This window comes from Podarcis muralis, chromosome 1, assembly GCF_964188315.1.
Source record: "Podarcis muralis chromosome 1, rPodMur119.hap1.1, whole genome shotgun sequence".
Taxonomy (NCBI): domain Eukaryota; kingdom Metazoa; phylum Chordata; class Lepidosauria; order Squamata; family Lacertidae; genus Podarcis; species Podarcis muralis.
This window is the reverse complement of record NC_135655.1, coordinates 105,570,973-105,592,558: the sequence shown is the minus strand read 5'-3', so window position 1 is coordinate 105,592,558 and position 21,586 is coordinate 105,570,973. Positions and strand designations below refer to the sequence as shown.

At 41.5% G+C, this 21,586-nt stretch overlaps 1 protein-coding gene across 22 annotated transcripts in view; it reads left to right on the top strand.

Annotated features, from left to right (window-relative positions):
• The window catches only part of BAZ2B (bromodomain adjacent to zinc finger domain 2B), a 190,491-nt gene that overhangs the window by 155,458 nt on the left and 13,447 nt on the right, over positions 1 to 21,586 (top strand). For 21 of the 22 annotated variants that reach the window (XM_077936459.1, XM_077936486.1, XM_028746687.2 and 18 more), the window contains 9 exons: positions 5,711 to 5,851; positions 6,746 to 7,000; positions 9,028 to 9,242; positions 9,978 to 10,052; positions 13,658 to 13,901; positions 15,459 to 15,521; positions 17,556 to 17,700; positions 19,357 to 20,030; positions 21,237 to 21,501. In XM_077936459.1, the coding sequence (XP_077792585.1) occupies positions 5,711 to 5,851; positions 6,746 to 7,000; positions 9,028 to 9,242; positions 9,978 to 10,052; positions 13,658 to 13,901; positions 15,459 to 15,521; positions 17,556 to 17,700; positions 19,357 to 20,030; positions 21,237 to 21,501 (2,077 nt within the window). The remainder of the gene's footprint in view (positions 1 to 5,710; positions 5,852 to 6,745; positions 7,001 to 9,027; positions 9,243 to 9,977; positions 10,053 to 13,657; positions 13,902 to 15,458; positions 15,522 to 17,555; positions 17,701 to 19,356; positions 20,031 to 21,236; positions 21,502 to 21,586) is intronic. The other variant, XM_077936471.1, reaches the window with a different exon arrangement.

Genomic DNA, 21,586 nt, shown 5'->3' with positions numbered 1-21,586 from the left:
CCTGACAATTATGTTTAAAGAAACCCCCAGTCTACTCTTACTCCTAGTGACTCTTCAAGGTCTTGGATGGAGGAGGCTCTTTTGCATCACCTGCTACTTGAACTTTTTAACTTCAGGTGCCTGGTACTGAACTTGGTTCCATTTGTAAGCAAAACAGGTGGTTTACCACTGAACTCCAGAAAGGACTAAACTGAACTAAAACAAAATATTTAGCAACTGTGAAAGATGTGTTCAACACAGCACCCCAAATTATTACCTTTAATTTTGAAAATGGAAGGGAGTTTCATACCTTTTGAAGTACCATGTTTGAAGTACCTATTCAAGCAGGCTTTTGGATTGTGTAGACAGGGCCAGATTAAAGATTGCCAGAGCCCTGCACTATGTTGCTGTTTCCCTGCTTTTGCTCAGTGCAGTGCATACTCTTGTGTGTAACTTTAAATAAAAGTGGAGGTAACCTTCTATGAGATAGTGCCTTAGGAAACATCAGAGTTTATAAAGAGGGATGGTATGTGTTAAATCAATATCTCAAGTTTTCCAGTTGCAAATGACAAATAACGAGCAAAGTGAAATGGGATAATTATTATTTATTCCATCGTTTATCCACCCTTCGATCCCAGGGTGGTTTGCAATAAATCCATTAAACAACAAAAAATCCCGTTTACAACCACAGAAGCAAATAGATAATAAACATCAGGTGTGTCAGCTTGGCCCCACAACCATGAGTGCCCAGGGCCATGGTTGCCATTCAGGATACATTGCCATAGCACCAAAATTTGTGGGTGCCTGGCCTATTTATGGGGAATTTTATGGGTGCTGGGGCACCCAGGGCCCCAGGGAATTGGCACCTATGATAAACATTAATTAGAAAGCAATCTAAATGTGCTAAAATAACAGCAATACAAACCATTTCATGAAGGGGCTACTCACACTCCCTGGAGAGAAAATTCCGTTGTGCTGAGAAGGCGCAATCTGATGGCACTGTACATCTGACTATGCCCGCCAGTAGGACATTCACTATGGCCTCCCTTCTGTATTGGTAGTATCATGAGAAACCATGGACTATTTGAGTGGTTTATGGTATGGGCTGTGTTGCCATGATTATATTTTTTTCGGGGCTCTCCCGAGCTCTCTTATTTTAGCCATTAAAATTCCAGACAATAGCAAATACCAAATTTAATTCATTTTACTTGCATAAAACTGCGTAGCAAAATATTATCATTATGCTATAGGTTCCACCCAACCCAATTCTCAGAGGATCAATAAACAACAAAAGGTTGTTAAACATGCATTTATCACTAAGCAGCTCTGTCAGCAGTTTTGTAGGCAGTCATAATATGGGAGTGTATCTCAGGTTTCACAAGTTGTCTAATAAGCAGTTTGAAAGCAGAATTAAATTCACAGCACCCGGGTGATTCTTGCGCTGTGGATATTCCATCATTGCTAAAGATTTATATTACCTCGTTTCCTATTGAACATGCCGTGCGGGATTCCAGACCTAGTTTTACTTAACAAAACCCATCTTTCAGTTTTAAGTGTTCTGCGTATACACTTTGACCGTTTAAAATCGATAAAATTGAGTGCGAGAGCCAAGAATGTTTTATTAATTTGAAGTTGGTGTAAGTAACACTGCAGATGATTAAATGTCATTTCCCCAGCACAATGGTGAAAGAATAGCGTGACTTCAGGGGGGGAAGGAGTGCAGTAGGGCCTGCAGGTTGTGTGTAGCCAACAAATGTGTTTTCCTGAGCCTTTAAGATGCACAGCACCTTCTTTGAGCAACACAAAGAAGTGGCACTATTTATTTGCAAGCCGAGTATTTTGGTAGTCAGGTAATATAAATTACACTGCAGTCCAATCGGCGTGATTCTTCTCTGCCCAGTGTGCCCTCCTGTAAGGTATTGAGGACATGCACAAATGCACCAATAGATTGCATCTATTGCCCAGACTCTCCCCATGACTATTCCCCCCTGCACACTGTACCTTTGCCATGCAATATTTCTTTATACGGTAGACCATGGAAAAGCAAGATCTACTGTGTCTCATAAGCCTAGGAGCCAACTCCCAAGGGGCTGTGGTTGCTTGGGAACCCACATTTATATAACTGTGGGGGCCGGGCACCCACAAAGTACAGTGGTACCTCAGGTTAAGAACTTAATTCGTTCCGGAGGTCTGTTCTTAACCTGAAACTGTTCTTAACCTGAGGTACCACTTTAGCTAATGGGGCCTCCCATTGCTGCTGCGCCGCTGCTGCGTGATTTCTGTTCTCATCCTGAAGCAAAGTTCTTAACCTGAGGTACTATTTCTGGCTTAGCCGAGTCTGTAACCTGAAGCGTCTGTAACCCAAGGCACCACTGTATGAGAAAAGCCAGCAGGCGGCAGTAGCTCTGCCTCCGAGAGAGAAGCAGTTCAGCTCTGCCCTCCGCAGCCAGCCAGCAAAGCACCCTTTCGGCTGGGGGGGCGAGGCTCGGACATGGATTGTTGTGGCGGCGGGCACCCACAATCCTGAGGGCAAGATGGCACCCCTGCTCATAAGCATAAACCCAGTGGCCCAGACCCCATTGTCACAGCCACTATTGGGCAAAGGGTGGAAATATCATAGGGTATGGTGACGAGAGAGATCCCATGGTGGAAGAGCCACCACTTCCTAAGTCCTCCTGGCTCAGTCCAGTTAGGGCAGAAATTTGGGGGGGGTGTCACATTTTTGGGCTTCCCCCATTTCCCCCTGCTATTGATATTAATGAGAGAGGAAATTGCTACAGCAGCTGCAGAGCTAGCATAGTATTTTGGCCTTTTTAAGAGAATGGGGCGGAGGGCGAGGTGTTTGATCCCGTGGATCCTAGACCTCAGTACCCTGCCCTCTTTCAAGCCTTACTGCCAATGGCATTCTACTGGTGATATGTTTAAGCCTGTGGAGGTATATTTAAGACTGTGGAGCTCTTTCTTTCTTGGCATATATACTAGCCAGGTTGAAAGCCCTACTGACAAAGCTCCTTTCCACTGGTATAGTGATACCTACACGTGTCTTAAGGCCCATCAGTTGGTTATTAACTAGCTTTAAAATTGCCACCATGTGTTATTCATTTGTTGATCCTATATCTTTGTTGTTGTTGGTTTGATTATTCTATATCTTTATGCTGTTTTTCTTAATTTGCTTTGGAAAGCATCCTGGGATAAATGTTTAAAAGGGTGGTAAATACACACAGACACACACCAACATGCCTGTTTCTGCAGTGCACCCATGGTTTGATCTTCTGCCAGGCTGTCCAGTATTTGTGGGGATTTTTCCCTTTTGTATCTGCCTTGTGTAAACTTCTGCTTTATTAGAGTTCTTTTATTCTCCTTGCGACCTCCAGTATTCCCTTGTATCTTAAAATTTATGCCTTTTAAATTTGAGTGCGAGTCACTGTCGCAGAAAACAGATTCTCACTTTTAATTAAGCCCAGAACAAAAATCTAAGGTACCCGGCAGCATCATAAAAGGCAAAAAAAATTGACCATATACCAGAGGTAATATTGCAAATGCACTGGCAGGGTTTACAGTCATAGATGTTGTAAAGTTTTATAGCAATTGGTCAAAGCACTCCTTTGCATTGCCTGTATTTTTCCATAATGCTGTGTTGTCTTAAAACAAACAATATAATTTTACATTCCTCACTGTAGATCCCATCCCTCTGGAAAGAACACTTATTTTCCTGCCCTGCCTACCCCCCCCCACCCCCCGCTTGTGTAGATAAAATGAACAAGTTATTTGTGTATTTTCCTCCTTTGTGGCATTGATAATACGTTAAATCTATGAAAGGGCCTCATTTTTATTATTTAAATTGCAGTCGCCAGTGAGTTATGTTTGGGCCCTTGCTCTGTGGTTTCCATGAAAATTGCTGTCCCCCGGAATCTGCTATTTACCTTGTGAGGGACACATAATATGGGCAAGAAAAGGCAGTGCAGTGAGAGGAAGACTTAGCTGAACAAATATTTTATTCTGCATTATTTCAAAAGCCACAATATTATATGACCACCTGCAACCACCTCTGTAAAACCACCTTAGTAAAACTTAGTAAAACCACCTTAGTAAATCTCAGCATCAGTCAAATCAAGTAATTGTTTTAAAATACATATTTTTTTTCTATACCGCCTGGTAAGAATTCATTTGGTTGTATTTCACGAGGCACTGATTCAGATGTCTTGTTTAGTAAAGTCTATTCCAATCTGCTTGTGTCTGTTCTAAAGCAGTTTCTGGGTCTCATTCTGCACATATATTTGTTGCATGTACTTCTGCCATCTTTCTTGTGGCTTTGTGGAGATCTGTTAACGGCTGATAGTTGCCCATACGACTAGCTGGAATCCTGGCAACATGAAACGACATCCCCCCCCCCATAAAAAGTAAATTAAGACAGTGGCTTGGATCCTAACTCACAGAAAGGCCCTGTCCCACCTCTCCCTTTCCTCTACAGCTCCCTGCACACCATTGTACCTTGGAAATCCACTCCTTCAAAACAGGGTGCCATCTTTCTCTAGGAGCTGCAGCAGAAGAGAAGATTCCCTCCTCCCTCTGCTTCCACCCATCCACTGCACAAGAACACCTTAGAATGCAAGAATGTGTCCTAAACATTTCTTGTTTTTGAAGACTTGTCTTCTTTTGGAGCAAATCTCTGGGCATATACCCATGACTGGTAACCTCAAGGGTTGAAAAATCTGTACACTCTTCCTATTTTACTTAAGGAGCAATCACACATTCGAGTACAAGTAACGTGGCGCTGTGGTCTAAACCACAGAGCCTAGGGCTTGCTGATCAGAAGGTCGGCGGTTCAAATCCCCGCGACGGGGTAAGCTCCCGTTGCTCGGCCCCTGCTGCTGCCAACCTAGCAGTTCGAAAGCACATCAAAGTGCAAGTAGATAAATAGGTACCGCTCCGGCGGGAAGGAAGGTAAACGGCATTTCCGTGCACTGCGCTGGTTCACCAGAAGCGGCTTAGTCATGCTGGCCACATGACCCGGAAGCTGTACACCGGCTCCCTTGGCCAAAAAAGCGAGACGAGTGCCACAACCCCAGAGTCGTCCGCGACTGGACCTAGCGGTCAGGGGTCCCTTTACCTTTACCTTTTTACTCTCCCTCTCAACCACAGTTGTTAGTTAGTTAGTTAGTTAGTTAGTTAGTTAGTTAGTTAGTTAATCTATTCAAAAAGAAGAGGCGCTGAGGCCCAAATCTGCCCTAGTCACCATGCTACACAACTCTGGGAAACCTCCTTAATCCTAAGGATTTAGGAACAGGCTGGGGTTCTCCAGTAGTGAGAGAAAGCACTCTTAAGTATTCATGAGACACTTGTTTATGTTATTTACATACTACAGGATTAATTCATGACATTGAAAGCACATTCCAGAGCTGACCACTACTGTGCAATGGCAGAAATTTAGCATTGGACAAGTCATCTGTATACTGTCTCTTTAAAGTCCTGTGAGGAAAATGGATGTCTCTTGCAGACTTGGGCATTTGCTCGAAAAAGCAGTATTGCAGATCATCTAACCCTCAGGATGGTTCTTCCTTTTTTAAAAAAGTTGGGGTTTGTGTGTGTTGCCTTTTATTTTAAATCCACATGGTTTAATTGCTGTAGTGATTATTAAGATTGTATAACTACTGCTTTTCAAATTCTTAAATTGCTCCTTTGTAAGTAGAATGTGCGGCTTTAATTTTCTATCCTTTCTGTGCTATTTAAGGAAAAGGAGCGGTTAAAACAAGAGAAACGTGATGAAAAGAGATTAAATAAAGAGCGTAAACTGGAACAGCGAAGATTGGAATTAGAAATGGCTAAGGAGCTAAAGAAGCCTAATGAAGATATGTGCTTAGCAGACCAGAAGGTAATCAGAATAATGTAAATTTACTTTTTACTTCCTTGCCCCTTTTTATGTTGCTCCTCTTTTCCTTCATCTGCCATTGTTACAATAATTAATTTTTCTTACTGTGGCTGCCTTTCCAACCATTCCTCTTTTACTTTAGATTACTTGATAATATTATTTCAAGTGTGGTCTACATTCAAATTGTAATTCTAAAGTAAATATTAGGACAATGGTATTCTTTGTCTTTTTTATTATTAATCAGCAGTGGACATTTGAATGTTTGGACCTCAGGTGGCCTATATAGCAGACTTTTGCCAAGCCAGCTCCTTTAGAATTCTCCAGTAGCCTCCATTATGCCTCTTTAAAAGTTTTGCATTGCAGCTATTTCCGTTGTTCCTGCTTGTGTGCTTTCCAAAGGCAGCATCCAGTTGCCCCACTGTTGGAAAAAAGACGTTGGATTAGATAGGCTTTTGGTCTGATACTGCAACTTCTCATCTCTTTCTCTCTCTCTCTCTCTCTGAATTATCAGTAGTGCAACTGATGTAGGGCTTCTGTTTGCTTATTTTGCACGATACCTCAGGGAAACAGTACTTTTAAGAGAAGGTCATGTTTCCCAGAACTGAAACTGAAATTTATTTGCAATTGCATTTGTATTGCAATAGTGTTTATGTATGCAGTCTGGAGAACTTTAATCATGGGGCAGCATAGAAATACCATTCATAAATAATAATAAATATATGGTTGCTAGGAAAATATGGATGTGTCCCCCCCCCCCCAGTAGCTGCGCTATTGTGATTTGGAGTGTATGAGTGTCATTAGGCACTAATTGGGGTTTATGTATTTATTTTTAGATTTTTACCTTGCATTAGCTTTGCAAGCGGTTTTCATTCAAGGTGACACTTCTCTGTTTTCCAGCCTTTGCCAGAGTTGCCTCGCATCCCGGGCCTGGTTCTCTCCGGAAGTACTTTTTCAGACTGTCTCATGGTGGTGCAGTTTCTACGCAACTTTGGTAAAGTCCTTGGCTTTGATGTGAACCTGGATGTCCCCAGCTTAAGTGTCCTTCAAGAGGGGTTGTTGAACATAGGCGACAGCATGGGAGAAGTACAAGACTTGCTTGTGAGGCTGCTCTCTGCTGCAATTTGCGATCCAGGACTGATAGCAGGATACAAGGTAATGGATACTCTTTATGGTAACTTTGGTGTGAGACAGGGGGGAAAATCCATGTCCCAGTTTTCACAAAGAGAAGAGGAGGATATAAATGTGTGTCTGGGCTATACCACTTCAAAATCCCAGATTTTGTAGTAATTGAATGCTCTTCATAACAGAACATAAATCCCTATACATAAATACGGAGGGGTGGGGGTGGTAGACCCTTTCGTGTCAGGAAAGCGTGAGTCCCTGGAACCTATTCTATGTGCAAGGATTTTATTTTATTGTATGGAGGAGCATTCGGTCATGGGAGTCCCAACTATATCCTGAAGTGGTACTGCCTAAAAAGCAGCTTTAGCTCTTCCTCTGCTGTCAAGCAATGCATCAGGGGCATCTATAAATGACAAAGTGTATTCTTATTAGAACAAATTGGACCTGCAACAAAATATTACAGTGCGCAGGTGTCCAGTTTGCTATGCCAGCCAGCCATGCTTTCTTCAAGGTTACTGCATTCTATTTCTACCCCACCCCTACTTAGTGGTTTTTTTTAACAATATAGTTTTAAAAAAATATATTGGGGTTTCCCCAACCCTACAGGCCCTCAAAAAAAGAAAAAAAAAGAATTGAGACTGCTGTTGGTTTGATTACATTTTATCTCCTTGCAAACTTGGCCTGCAATTTACTAAACTACCAGTGAGAGCAAGAAATTGAGGAGAGCTCAGCTGGTATGCTGATCACACATAGCCTGCCAAAGCCAGTTGAAGTGTAAATGTTTATCCAGCAGCGGCATGGTGGGGCGGTGGGAAGGAGGGATGCGGGGAGGCAAAGTGGCTCAGGCCTCTTCCTGGTCACAGTGATGCTGCCACTTGCTGAGACAAGGATGGGGTGGGGTGAATGCGGGGGTGCTGGTGCTGCCAGTACAGAGCTCCTCCTCCAGCCTCACTGCTGCCTCATCCTGCCCTGGTGAAGGGTAGTGGCATCAAAGGGAGAGTGCAACAGCCACTTACCCTCCACCCCCCTTGCCACTGCTGCACTTCTGTTATAAAACGAGACTACAACCATTTGCTCACTTAACCCTATTGAAGTCATTGTGATTTTTCACCCAAGTCCTGCTTGCGGACTTCCCATAGGCAGTTCTGGCCGGGCACTATGAGACTAGGATGCTGGGATATATATATATATATGGCCTGTTTCAGCGGGGCTTTTCTCATGTTCTTTGATCTGGGGCAGGTGCTTTCTCTGCTCCTTCACCTAATGCAGTACCAAGAATCTAGTGAGTGTTGTGGGTACAATATTCCTAGTCGTTTAGTTTTCTGTAATTCACACAATTTCTGGGCGTCAGATGTCATCAAAGAATAGATTACTGTTTTTATTAACCGTTAAAGGCAATTTCTGCTTTCATCTCTGGATTTCAACAGGGGTGAGTATAATCTAGCTCTTAAAGCCTTATAAATCCATTCATCAAAAGTTATTCCAGACATTGCTTTATAAGCTTGTCTCTTATCACTGAATTGGTTTCATATTAAGGTTATGATTGCAATCAAGAATTACCTAAATGTATTTTTCAGAGACTTTCCTTTGAGCAGCTGTCCCCTCATGTGACCCCTCAAACTGGTTATTAAACTCATGTTTTTGTTTTTAAATCAATCCCGAGTTTTACGAGCCAACGAATGAAGCTATTGTCAAGCATTCACCCCCCTCTTCACTTCTTTCCTTTCAGTAATGTTTGCACAAACCCCCAAACTGTTAAAGTCAACAGGAGGAATGTATAAATTGCTTTTGTGTAGGGAAGGAACTTTCATTCAAAAAGTGTATGCATATTAATATAAATAACTGCTTAAATTTAAAAACCAGCTTCTTGGCTCTGCGAGCAAACTGTGGAGAGGAAACAAACTAGCTAAACAAATAAATAAGAAATTCTGGGGTGTCAATGGATGGTGGTGCCCCTAGCTTCTGCCTTAGCATTATTTCCCCTTGATTTCAAATAACAAAAATGCATTTATGCTGCCATTCTGAACAGTTATTTTATGAGCACACTTCTTTCTCAGGCAAAAACGATCCTTGGGGACCATTTGCTGAACGTTGGCATCAACAGAGACAACGTATCTGAAATTCTGCAGATATTCATGGAAGGCCATTGTGGGCAGACTGAACTCACAGAGAGCTTGAAAACCAAAGCTTTTCAGGCGCACACGCCGGCTCAGAAAGCCTCCGTACTTGCCTTCCTTGTTAATGAGTTAGCATGTAGCAAAAGTGTTATAAGGTAAGTGCCTTGTGCATGCTGTGAATTTTATATTTCGATTCTGGTAACAAGAAAATAAATAACAACAAATCGGCAATAGTTTTCATAAGGTTTGAACCTCAAAACCTAGGGATGAGAAACCTGTGGTTTTCCAGATGTTCTTGGACTCCAACTTACATGAGCCATCATGGGATGAAAGTTGTAGACAGACAACATCTGAAGAGCCACAGGTTTCTCACGCCTGTTCTAAATACTCTGTAGCAGACAGGTAAGTGTTATCTAATTATCTAAGGCGGGTTGGCTAATGAAACCCTGTCAGGGCATCATGCTTGTTTACCAACGTGATATTTTAACTAACCAACTATAATATTCAACTATAATATAAGAGCTGTTCCACCAGGCCTTTGGTCAGGGCGCAGCCTGACCCCCTCCTCTGGCAATCGGCAATCTGCACAGAATTTTGCTTGATGGTTGCCATTAATTTGATTTTAATTTGATTTAATTAATTTCATAATGAATGTTTTTAGAATGTCGGACTATTTTGATTGTTGTTAGCCGCCCTGAGCCCAGCTTCGGCTGGGGAGGGCGGGATATAAATAAAATTTATTATTTATTATTATTATTATTTATTCGTGATACATGTAATATGTAGTAGGCCTATGTGTATAGTGAGGTGCCCTTTGAGACTTTTTTTTAAATAGATGACATCATTCAATTAATTATCTAAGTAATTAAACTTTTTTTCTGTTTTAACAGTGAAATAGATAAGAACATAGATTATATGTCAAATTTAAGGAGAGATAAGTGGATGGTTGAAGGCAAACTTCGGAAGTAAGTGATATTTCTTTTAAATGTTCCAGTGTTTTGCATTCATTTAAATTTGTTATACACAGAGTAGTTCCAGAGACAGGAATCGTGTGATATAAAGAAAAAAACTTTTAGTGACTCCCATTATTAAATTAAGATGTGAAATTATTTTTTAAAGGCCCATGGCTTATCTTTCACAATCCATTAAAGACACATGAAGTTTGGTGGATTAGGAGGATTCAGAATGAGAAGAAAATCATTTTGCATTTTTTAAAAAGAAGCAATATCACTTCTCATTTGAAGATGTCTGGAGCTGTCAAATTGTTATTGGCATTAGTAGAAGCTGATTGGAACTTTCATCCTGCAAGACGATTTGCAGGGCCAGATTGTTAATCCCTAATCACCTTGAAAAACTTGCAAATCATTCATGTAGCTAATTAAAATTACCTCAGATTTTGCTATATAAACTGAGTATTTCCTGTGGTACACCTAGGGAATAATTCAGTTACTGAGGTAATCAGTATCTGTTTGCTAAGCATAAACTGTCAAGTTTTTAAGGATGATAATATATGCCCCCTATTTTTCTCCATTATGCAAAACAAAATTCCATACAGCAAGTATAACAGCTCCATCTACCATAGAATTTTAAGTTGAAATGATTGTGAATCGCAGGAGGTATGCATGGCCATGTGGGTATGCATAGCCAGGCTTCATTTCCTTTTCCTCAGTCGTTTTTCTTTCTTGTCTAGCAAAGCAAGGAGTCCTTACTGAGTCCTTGACTTCCAATGCTTGTGTCTCTAATCCTTTTTCTACCTTCCCCTCCTCCCTTAATGCACCTCGGAAGGAAGAAGGAAGAAGTAAAGGAGAACAACAGGAGAGAAATAGAAGAAATAAAATGAGACTTAAAAGAATTTCAGGAAGAAAAATATGTGAACTTCTGCTGATAGTAATGGCTCCCAATTCATGCAGGGTTCATGGTTGTGTCTGTGGGGCATGTCCAATCATTAACTTCCCTATAGGCCCGTACTATATAAATTCCATCTTTCTGTCTGTGGGCAAATGAAAATTTGATGTTTCCCAGCAGCCCACTTTGGGAAAATGCCTCCTTGTTGCCTCTTACCTCAGGGGCAACTTTAAGTCTTCTTTTTCCTGTAAGTACTAGATTGCTGTGTGAGGTGGGAAGTTCATGGTACTCTCATTCCTTTGGCTTTCCTTTCAAGAAGTTGGCAAACAATCCTATATAAACATAGCTTTTTAAAATCTTTCCTTCTTAGTTACCATCATCCTTAGCTTTCTCCTCACCCCCGCCCATCATACATGACAATTTAATTCCTTCCTTCCTTCCATCTCCATTCATTCTTAACTGTCATGTGGCTGAGCTGAGGACTCCTACTTATTCAACAGGAATTCCCTTTGCAAGTTGGTTTTTACCTCATGATCACTACCTTTAAAAAAATTCTTGCTGTACACCTGTTGAAGTCTTGCAGAGAAGTATTTTTACTGGTCAGCTTTCAGACTGCACTCCCCTTCTGAGACATGACTTAGAATCATAGAATGGTAGAGTTGGAAGGGACCTCGAGAGTCATCTAGTCCAGCCCCCTGCAATGCAGGAATCTTAACTAGATAATACATGACAGAAATATACAAGAAAGGAGAGTCCACCACCTCTCGTGGGAGTCTGGTCCACTGTTGAACACCTCTTTCTGTCAGAAAGTTCATCCTGATGTTTAGTTGGAATCTCCTTTCTTCTAGGGACCCTCATTTGTGTCCTGGATGCTATAGTGCTCCTTTGTACCTTTACATGTTGTCTTCAGTCCTTAGCTTTAGCAGAAGAAAAAACTGTTATTTTAACATTGCATTCTGGCTCTCAGTCAACTGATGGCATAATCTGTATACTTGCCTCTTTGCCACAAGGCAAAATCTGTGTACTCGTAGCTGTTACAACTCAAACAAACAAAGAAGTCAGCAGCACCTATTTAGAAGACTAGAATAATTCATACTGGGTTGCCCTTCACATCAGAGCTACCCTATGCCGTGATCTCCTAAGGGAATTAAATATGCATTTTTTAAATTAATGAGTTTTGGAGTTGCAGATTAAAAAAAAATCTTCAAGTTCACTGTCCAGTCCTAAAACCTCAGCCTTAAATATTCCAAGAGCTATGCCAGTGCAAGACCAAAAATGCCACATCAACTGGTTCTGCAATAACAGTGATGCAGATGTTTACACCTGAGGTGCCTACATTTCTTTGCATGGACTGTTTTTTTAAAATAAAATAAAATAAACAATAAACTGTAAGCAGCTTGACTGTCTGCCAATGATAGTCTTTTTCTTTTTAGTTCATATTTTGGACTGGGAGAACAGTTTATTAAGAACTGTTTATTAAGAATAGCTAAGAATACTAGGCCATCCTTGATTCTTTATTTACACTTTAGAAACTGATGAGCACAAGCTTGTCTCCTTTTTTAAATCATAGGCTTATTCATGGCTACTTTTTAAGAAGCCAGCCACACTGCATCATTTCTACTTGCTGTATGGAATACTGTTTTGTTAAGGCAGGAGAAGAAAGGAAGAATAAGAGACGACAAAATTCATAGCAGCATCGGTTTCTCATAATTTACCTACTTTTGCCACCCTGATTCGTACTCTCCCCCTTTCCTTTCCTTTCCTTTCCTTTCCTTTCCTTTCCTTTCCTTCCTTCTAAAATCCTTCCCTTTTCCAAGAACACACATTTTCATATCTCTCCAAATTCCGTTATATGCTAGAATGTTACAAATGGATATTTGGCCTGGCTATTAAAATACCTCCTAGGTTGTTTCAGTATATTTGCCTGATAGACTCCTGGTAGCTAGAGCTATAACATCTGCTGTATGGGATCTTGTTTTGTAGGGTAAGAGATGAGGAAGGGCTACTACAACTGTACTTACTGGTATGTAAGTTTATTTTGTTTCATAAAAAATGAAACTCAGGCTTCTGCCGCCCACAGTGCTTCAAGATTAGCTTCCTGCATAACGCTCTTTCCTGCTTAATTATGTGAATTAGAATACAGACACTTGGGGAAAGTTTTGTGTTCAGATATTCCACAGTCAAATGTAATGCTTATTCTCACCTATGCGTAAGCCAATTTTTATAACCTTTCTAACACAAGTTGATTTTAAAAATGTACATTAAAAAAGGAGATGGTGTAGATTTATAAGTGGATGAAAAGAGGAACACAGCTAAAGAGTTGCTTCTTCAGCTTATAGGAACAGCTGTTGAAACCTCTTCTTGTCCTGGAGTGCTTTATGCAAGATTTTGTACATGCAGTAAAATTCACAACAGAGCTAAAATATTCAGTGAAGGACTAAATTCTATTTTGAAGAGCCAGAAGCTTTCTGTATCCTGAACATTCACGTCAAATAACAGTTAAGATTTTTCGTTTTGCGCCAAGTAAATATTCATCTCAGATAGGAATCCATGTTGGTGAACTACTTTTCTCATATGCTGAGCCAATGGTCGCAAATAACAAGGCAACTGAAAATTGCTAAATAACAGGAGCCTGAGCATATGACTTACCCTTGGTGAAGTGTGGAGGAGTTCCGTATGCTACAGCAACATTTGGTAATACCATTTATCTGCCATGTGTTTAAAGGCTTAGAATCATTCATGCCAAGAAAACAGGCAAGAGAGATGTTACAGGAGGAGGTGATTTGGGAGAAGAACAGCATTCATTGGGTACACCCACGCCAGGTAGAAAACGGAGACGGAAGGGAGGAGACAGCGATTATGATGACGACGACGATGACTACAGTGATGATCAAGCCGATGAAGATGATGAGGATGATGAAGACAAGGATGACAAGAAGGGGAAGAAAGCAGATCTTTGCGAAGATGAGGTGACGAATTCTAATGCCTGCTCAATCGCTTAATCCATGTGTTTAGGTTTTAAACCAATTTTAGCCAACGTAGTGCCCTCCAGGTGTTGTTAGATTCCGGTTTCACCATCCCTGGTCATTGGCCGTGCTTGCTGAGGACTAATGGGAGCTGGAGTTCCAAGAGTATTTGGAAAGCACAGCACTGAGTACCCCTGAAGTAGCCTTTAAAATAAATCTAGTTAGAATTCTGTGGATTAAAAGAAACTTTAAGAGTGGCTGCATTTTTATTCTAAAAGTGCTAAGAGAGTGTATAATTCCCAGTAATTTACTTGAGCACCTTAGAACCATAATTCTATGAGGCATTTCTAAGCTAGGGCCAAGATACAAAGAGCTGCAGGTTTGTGCTAGATTTTTTTGAGCAGCTGCTTTCGAAACTTCCGTCAGTTTTAGAAGCTATTTGCTGGGCTGCTGTTTGGGGGCAAGGGAGAGCATGAAGCCCCCTGAGCTAATCTCATTGTTCTTTCAATCCTGGCCTAGGTTCATTTTCTTCTTAAAGAATTCCAATGTTTCTGTCCATCAAAGAAAATTTGCAAACCATAAAATTTAATCAGTCTTTATTTTTAAAGTGTCAATAACAGTAGTACGGCGTGTGCTTTGTATCAAATTTATCTCATGAAGTTGCCTTATAGTTTCATACAAATGTTGAAATACACTTCTAAACTCTCTCCGAAGGCTTATAGTCCATTATTGACTTTGAGAAAAATGCTTGGAATGAACTTTCAAGGTGCATGGCTTTTTTTTTTTTTTTTTACAGAACCTTGCTAACTAAATTATATTTTAGAATATCTTACATCCTTGGGCTGCAGTCCTCAGGTGAATGCCAAAGGATGGAGTCCAAGAGTATTGATTACCGAGGGACCACTAACAAGCAATTTCAGTGACAGCTGATAGAGTAGTAGGATAGGAGCAGATGGTACAGGAGGGATGAGTTGGGGCTGAGGCACTAAAGGGCTCGAGGCAGTGGTGGTTCCTCCGGTTGAAAGTCAGATGCTACAATTGTCGTGTGTATCAAAGTTCTATTCTGTTTGTTTTGAAATACTGTGAAAGGAGGTGGAGTCCGTTTGGTGTGCAGATTTTGACATTCCATTCACCAGTTCAGCAGAGGAGGAAAGAGGGTATCACACGAGCTTTCTTAACTGTCTTGCCCTGTGTAGAGGAGGGTATGTTTTAAAAAAAAGTACTGTGGCCATTTAGCACAGCATTCCATCCTTGCCCAAGCCATCAGTCAAAGCCCTGAGTTTTGGGGAAATACAGCCAAGGCTTGTGAGCCAGTGAGGTCTTCTCTGTAGCCTCAGCATAGGCTGCCATACCTGTTCATCTGTCATACCTGTGCCTGGCTAAGGGAATTAGGGTGTGTGAAGTTGTTGCAGAGATTAAAGATAAATACATGTCTTTGTTAAGCTTTAGTGATTTTTAAAGGCATATCCCATGAGCCTCTGATGTTACAATAGCAGCCTATAAAAACATGATTAGTATACAGTGAATAATGCCCTACCACATTTTGTTTATTGGTGGTAGGATGATGGGGACCAGACAGCAAGTGTGGAGGAGCTAGAGAAACAGATTGACAAACTGACTAAGGTAAGCTGCCTCCGTAAATTAAAAGTTTGCGCCTTTTATTTAAGTGTGCATTATTTAGATAGTTGACAATTTTCCCTAAATAGGTCTTTAGTATTCATTTGAAATAATTGGAATTAACTGCATTGGCCTAACCAGGGTCAACCTTACAGTGAGACAACAGAAAGAAACAGAATGGGTCAAGTATGGATTGGGGGAAGAGAAGGGTCATTAGTATTAGGTGCAAAATATTTAAGACTAGCCCTGGACCTGAGGGTGCTTCCAGGTGGGGGCTTAATATTGTAAAGTCATCATTCAGATATAATGAATGATTCAAATTTCAATTGTTTTCCTTACTAGATTTCCCCCAGAAGGGGCAAATCTGGATTAAATTGGGGGCAGGGGGTTTATGCCAACCTTACCTGGACACTCTGGAGAAAAATGTGTACTTGTGCATTAACCATTCCATAATAAACAGCTGCCTGGAAGCATCCTAACTTAATCTAAACCTATGAGAAGAAATAAAGGGAGTGCAGGAATGCAAGGCTCAATCTAAACGACCCTTTCCTTCATGGCTGAGAATGATGTGATGTTGAGCTAAACCAGGGGTATTGAAAGAGTGCTACAATAAAATGAATGCACTGTATAATCTGCAGCTTTTATAACATGACTGATAATGCCCTAATCTGCCGTATGGACTACCAGGGAGTCCTAGTGAGGGTGCAGGATGTTGCTGAACTACAGCTCCATTCATCATGGTTGGGGCTGATGGGAGCTGGAGGCCCACAATATTTGAAGGGTCTCAACAGGTACCTCATCCTTGATCTTGGGTGTGCTGAACCACTGCACCTTATAGCACTGATAGTGGTCCTTGTTTCATCCATCTTTCATGTGAAAGTCAGTTGCCAGGATCAAAAGAACTGTGAAAACAGTTTGTGAGCCAAAGAGGGCTTTAGACTTGTTTTTTTTCGAACAGCAGACCCAACGCTGCATAGCAAGCTGTTTTTGAAACTGAGGGGAGTTGCTTCCTGACCCCTGCGGTAGAATGAAAACCAAATGGAACTTGGGATCAGACAACGGGCTGATTTCCTGGATTTCCTAGTTAATATCCTTCCACTATTGGCCCCCAACGCTTGGTTTGCAGTAGTGCACATCCACAGGCCTGATGCATATCCAACTCAAGCAAGCAGCACTGTGTTGTGGGTCTTGCCTCCAGCTCATCCATGCTTCGGATGGGTGATTGTCCCTGACCAGCTGTTCCTGTCAAGATGAATGATTTGTGTTCTATCTCAACTTCCTTGCTTCAGCTAAAGCAGGAACGTGTCAGAATCATGACAGCACCAAGAGTTCAGGCACAACTTGGTTTATCTGTTTATTTTATTTGAGCACTATTTATTTATCAGAGTCAGTTGAAAGAGCTCATTAATTTCACATCAGCAGCTACAGTATCACCTTGGCCTGGCTAGTTTTACCACTGCGCACACATGCACGCACACCCACCCGCCCACCATTTGTTGTGTTGCACGATTAATAAGATTTCATCTGCTGTCATGCAATGAAAACCATTGGTCCTTTTGTTCGTAACAAAATACAGAAGGCAGCCTTGCAGAAGGCAGCTTTCAAGCTGGCTCAAATCTGTCTGATGAGATATTGTCAGGGGCGGCGTGTCCTGTTTCGCTGCTTGAGGTGAAATTGGAAGTGCCATGCTGCCAGCACCAGCATACCTGCTCTTGCCGCTCCCTACTCCACCTGCCCTTCCACCTCCGCCAGTGGCAGAGCAGAGGGGGCACCTGTGGGGTGCTCCCTCAGGGGCTTCCGTTGTTTAAGGTGGCAGCCTCACCCCACACAATGGGATCGTCTGGCCCTGGATACTTCATAACCAATCTGACTCTGGTTTTCTAAAGGGTAGGGGCAGGCAGAATCAAGGCGTGGTTTCTGAAATAGCTGAAAACTTCAGGAAAGTGTCACCGTCTGTTCAACGTCCGGCTAACCTTTTGGCTTAACATTGAAGAAAAAACTTTGTAACCCTAACAGTGCCTTTCTTTTAAAACTCAACAGCAACAGAATCAGTACAGAAGAAAGCTGTTTGAAGCTTCCCATTCTTTACGTTCAATGATGTTTGGCCAGGATCGTTACAGGCGTCGATATTGGATTTTGCCCCAGTGTGGGGGGATTTTTGTTGAAGGCATGGAAAGTGGAGAAGGTAAGGATGTAGTTTTTGGATTGACTAGGGCTGGATCTAGACACATCAAAGAAGCATTTCAGTTGAACACATTGCAAACTATGAGAAATCGGGTAAGCAAAAAACGGGACTCCACAGCGTCATCTGTTGTCACAGTGTTAGAATGCATAAAAACAACGCATGCAAAGCATTTTTTCTTTGCCAGTGTAGCTGAGCCCTAGATCATTTGAAGGTTTTGCTCAGGGTTTCTCCCTCAGCAAGGGTCTGCCCAGGATAAGCTATCAATAAGGTCTTTGGTGTCGCTGCAGGGAAAGATTGCAAATGCTGAAGCTTCCCATTGGAGCAGTCCTTCTGCGGGCTTTCTCTGGTTCACATAGTGGAGCATTGTTCTCTCACAGCAAAATAACCATACATAACAGTATGTTGGTGTGGTGGCGGCCAAAGCTTACTGCCTGATGGCTGGAGTACCTATGAGTGTCTCCACTTTCAGGTATCTACCCAATCCATTGTTTTAAACTTACTGTGGCTATGTTTCTAGCATGATACCTTGGGCACACGTCACTGGAAACATTGCAGGGGAAGCAAACACTTTTCTTATGAGATGCTTGTATCTTAGCAGCCACACATAGAGATGGAATCTAATTAGGGACAGCCTTTGGGAAATGGTGTGGACTGAATGGGGGCTGCAAGAACATCAAACTTTTATTCCCTGTAAATCTGCTCCTTTTGCAAATTACTCTTACTGCTAATGCCTAGGTGCAGCAGCACCACCACAAAGGATTTAGAAACACTTTAGAAACTGCTGAGAAGAAGGCACAAAAGATGAAAGCAGTGTTATCTTCCCCCTCAAAGAAAAAATAATATTTCAAATTTTGCAGAAAATGCAAACACCCTTGCAGGTGTTAGCAGTCATAGACCATAAACACTGACCTCCACTTATCTGTAATTATGCAGCTGTACTAAGTGATGCAGAAACTAAGCGAGCAAATGGTTTGCCGTGCAGAGCAGTTCCTCTCCCTGCTGTCGGTCTGCTCCTTTCCCTGCCACTCTCCCTTTTCTTTTGTTCTTTGCGAAGATTCTTTATGAATGCTTGTTGACACATGGTAAAGGGCTAGAAGAAGAAGAAAGGGGAAATTATGGGGGTGGGGGTGGCAGATTCCTTCCTTCTGAAAAAAACAAATAGGCCCTTCATCTTTTAAGCAGAGGGCTAATAAAGTTTCTGATTATATGTATTTCAGAATACTTAAATATGAAAACCCCAATCCAGAGAATCGTGTCTGTGCATGGGAAGCAATTCCATACACAGATCTATTTTGGTCTGCCAGGAAGAACTCGACATAAATGTGGTGTACATTCAGATGTTACACATCCACATTGAAACGGAGAAGATTCTGGTTTGCTTCACGTTTTGGGTCAAACCCACCCCTTTGCCTTAGGCATGTTGGTTATAAACTTTCGTTTACGACAGTTGATTATGAGATAGTTGGAAATCCTACCCCATTTCCAGTTCAAACAGTAAATATTTCTTTCCATTTTAAACCTCCTTTGTAAATCAGGAGTACGTTTTCCAAATAGGTGTGTGAAGGTAGCTGACAACATTGTTTTTCTAACAATTTGTAATTAACAGAAAGGTTCCGTCGTGGATGGTAATTTAATGAGCATTTTCTCGGCATACAGGTCTGGAGGAAATTGCAAAAGAAAAAGAGAAGCTGAAAAAGGCCAAAAGCATTCACATCAAAGAAGAAATGTTTGAGACCTCGGAAGAAAAATTAAGTTGCTTAACCACAAACCAGTGTAATCAGAAAGAAGATCTCAAAGAGAAAGACAGCACAAATCTGTTCCTGCAAAAGCCTGGCTCTTTTTCAAAGTTGAGCAAGCTGTTGGAGGTAGCAAAAATGCCTCCTGACTCAGAAATTCTAGCCCAGAAAGCCAATGGCAGTGCAGCAAATGGGTGCTCATTGCCTTATCAAAATAGCTCCAAAGCCTCACTCTGCAGCCACCAGGCCTCTGTATCACAAAGCAGTGGTGAAAAGTCAGATCCGAATAATCTCTTTAATTCTGCTTCAACTGGACCAGGGAAATTTTACAGCTCCCCATTAATTTCAAACGACCAGTTGTTAAAGACTCTTACAGAAAAGAGCAGACAGTGGTTCAGCCTTCTGCCTAGAACTCCTTGTGATGACACATCCATTACCCACATAGAGTCACCAGCTGCCGCTTCGTCTTCTTCACTAACTCCTCATTCGCATCCTCCATCCAAGTCACCCTCACCTGTCCCATCCCCAATTATTGGCTCTGCCTCTTCCCCCAGTCCAATGGGATTAAGCCCATTTGCGTTATCACCTCTTCAGGTAAGTATTAAATTGTAGCTTAAAAGTGTTCAGTCTTGTATTCTTCATATCAGCAAAATCCAGTAGTGTTCCCCCCCCCCTTTCCGTATTGAGTGAAGAGCTGCAAATTAAGGGCCATATTAAACTAAATCTTTGCACTAGCCAAAGCCAGCACAACGATTCCCACCAGTGCAGCGGGTCTTTCCCCGCTCTCCTCCCCTGCACACCCCCTGTGCCCTCGCTAAATCTGCTCCAGAGGGTCAGAGCAGCATATGGAACGGAAGGGAGATTGTTCCATCAGACAAGCAGAAATGCCTGCGCTGATGGAACGATCTCCTTACTGCTACATTGAATGCAACCCTATGATGTAGGCAGCTATCAGTGTTAAGGTGAATTGATTCTATTAGGAGTATTAATCTGTTAGTCGAAATTATGTGATAGAATTATAACATATTCTTCCTGCTCGATCAATCCATGAGCAATTTACTGCAGATGGTGTTCTCTCCAAGGATTTTGTGGGCATGTGGAGAGGAAACAAAAGTCCTGTTGCACCAATGGAAGTACATGTGCTGAGCTTTGGATATTACCCTAAATCTCATTGTGAGCATCCCCACAGGAGCAGAAGGGAATGGGGTCGCTCGTGCAACCTGAGGCTCATGCACATAATGTTGCATCTAAATCAGCTCAGTTTGTTTTATCCAGCACACAAAAACTTTTCTTAATGCTGGATGCATGAGATGCAGCTGCAGTTAACCGGAATGGGAAGAACGTTAAAACAAAACACCATATATATATAGGTGACCATTCTGGAAAGAGGAAGAGTTCATGGCAAGATTTTTTTTTTTAAAAAAAAAACTTTGCTTATGGGCAAAATTCTGCATGAATGTAATATGGTACTTTAAACTGATGTCACTAAATATTGATTTTTTTTTAAGCATGTATGGCAGTTTTATGGCTATTGTAATAAAATGAGCAGTAATATATTTTTTTTAAGTACCATTTCTTAATCTTTCCATTTTGTATTCAAATATTGTGCAATTTATTTTTATTTTGTTTTAGTGATCAGCTGTAGTCGCTTTATCTTTTAAAATGATTTATCGAGTCAAGAATTCCTATATGTTTGTAACATATTTGGTACTAAAGATTCCTGTTCCAGGTTTCAGTTTTCTAAGAACAATCGCAGTAGAACTAATGGCTCCTTATTTTTTCAAAATATTCCTTGCACAGCCCATGAAGACAGGATTGCCTGTAATGGGACTTCAGTTCTGTGGATGGCCAACTGGAGTGATTACTTCAAATCTTCAATTTTCATCCCCTTTGCCTAGTATGGGGTCAGGATTAGGGTTGTCAGAAGGCAATGGCAATTCATTCTTGACACCTAGCAAAAGTGAGTCCCCCGTGCCACAAGCTGAGAAACAAGCTTCTGTACCTTCTGCTGTGGTTGAAGTAGCCAAACCAGTTGATTACCCTACTCCAAAGCCCATCCCAGAGGGTAAGTACCATATTCTTCAAGAAAGGTATAACTTCTGACTACCACTTGGAAACACTTTCAAGTGAAGCCTCAGGTGCATTTGTAG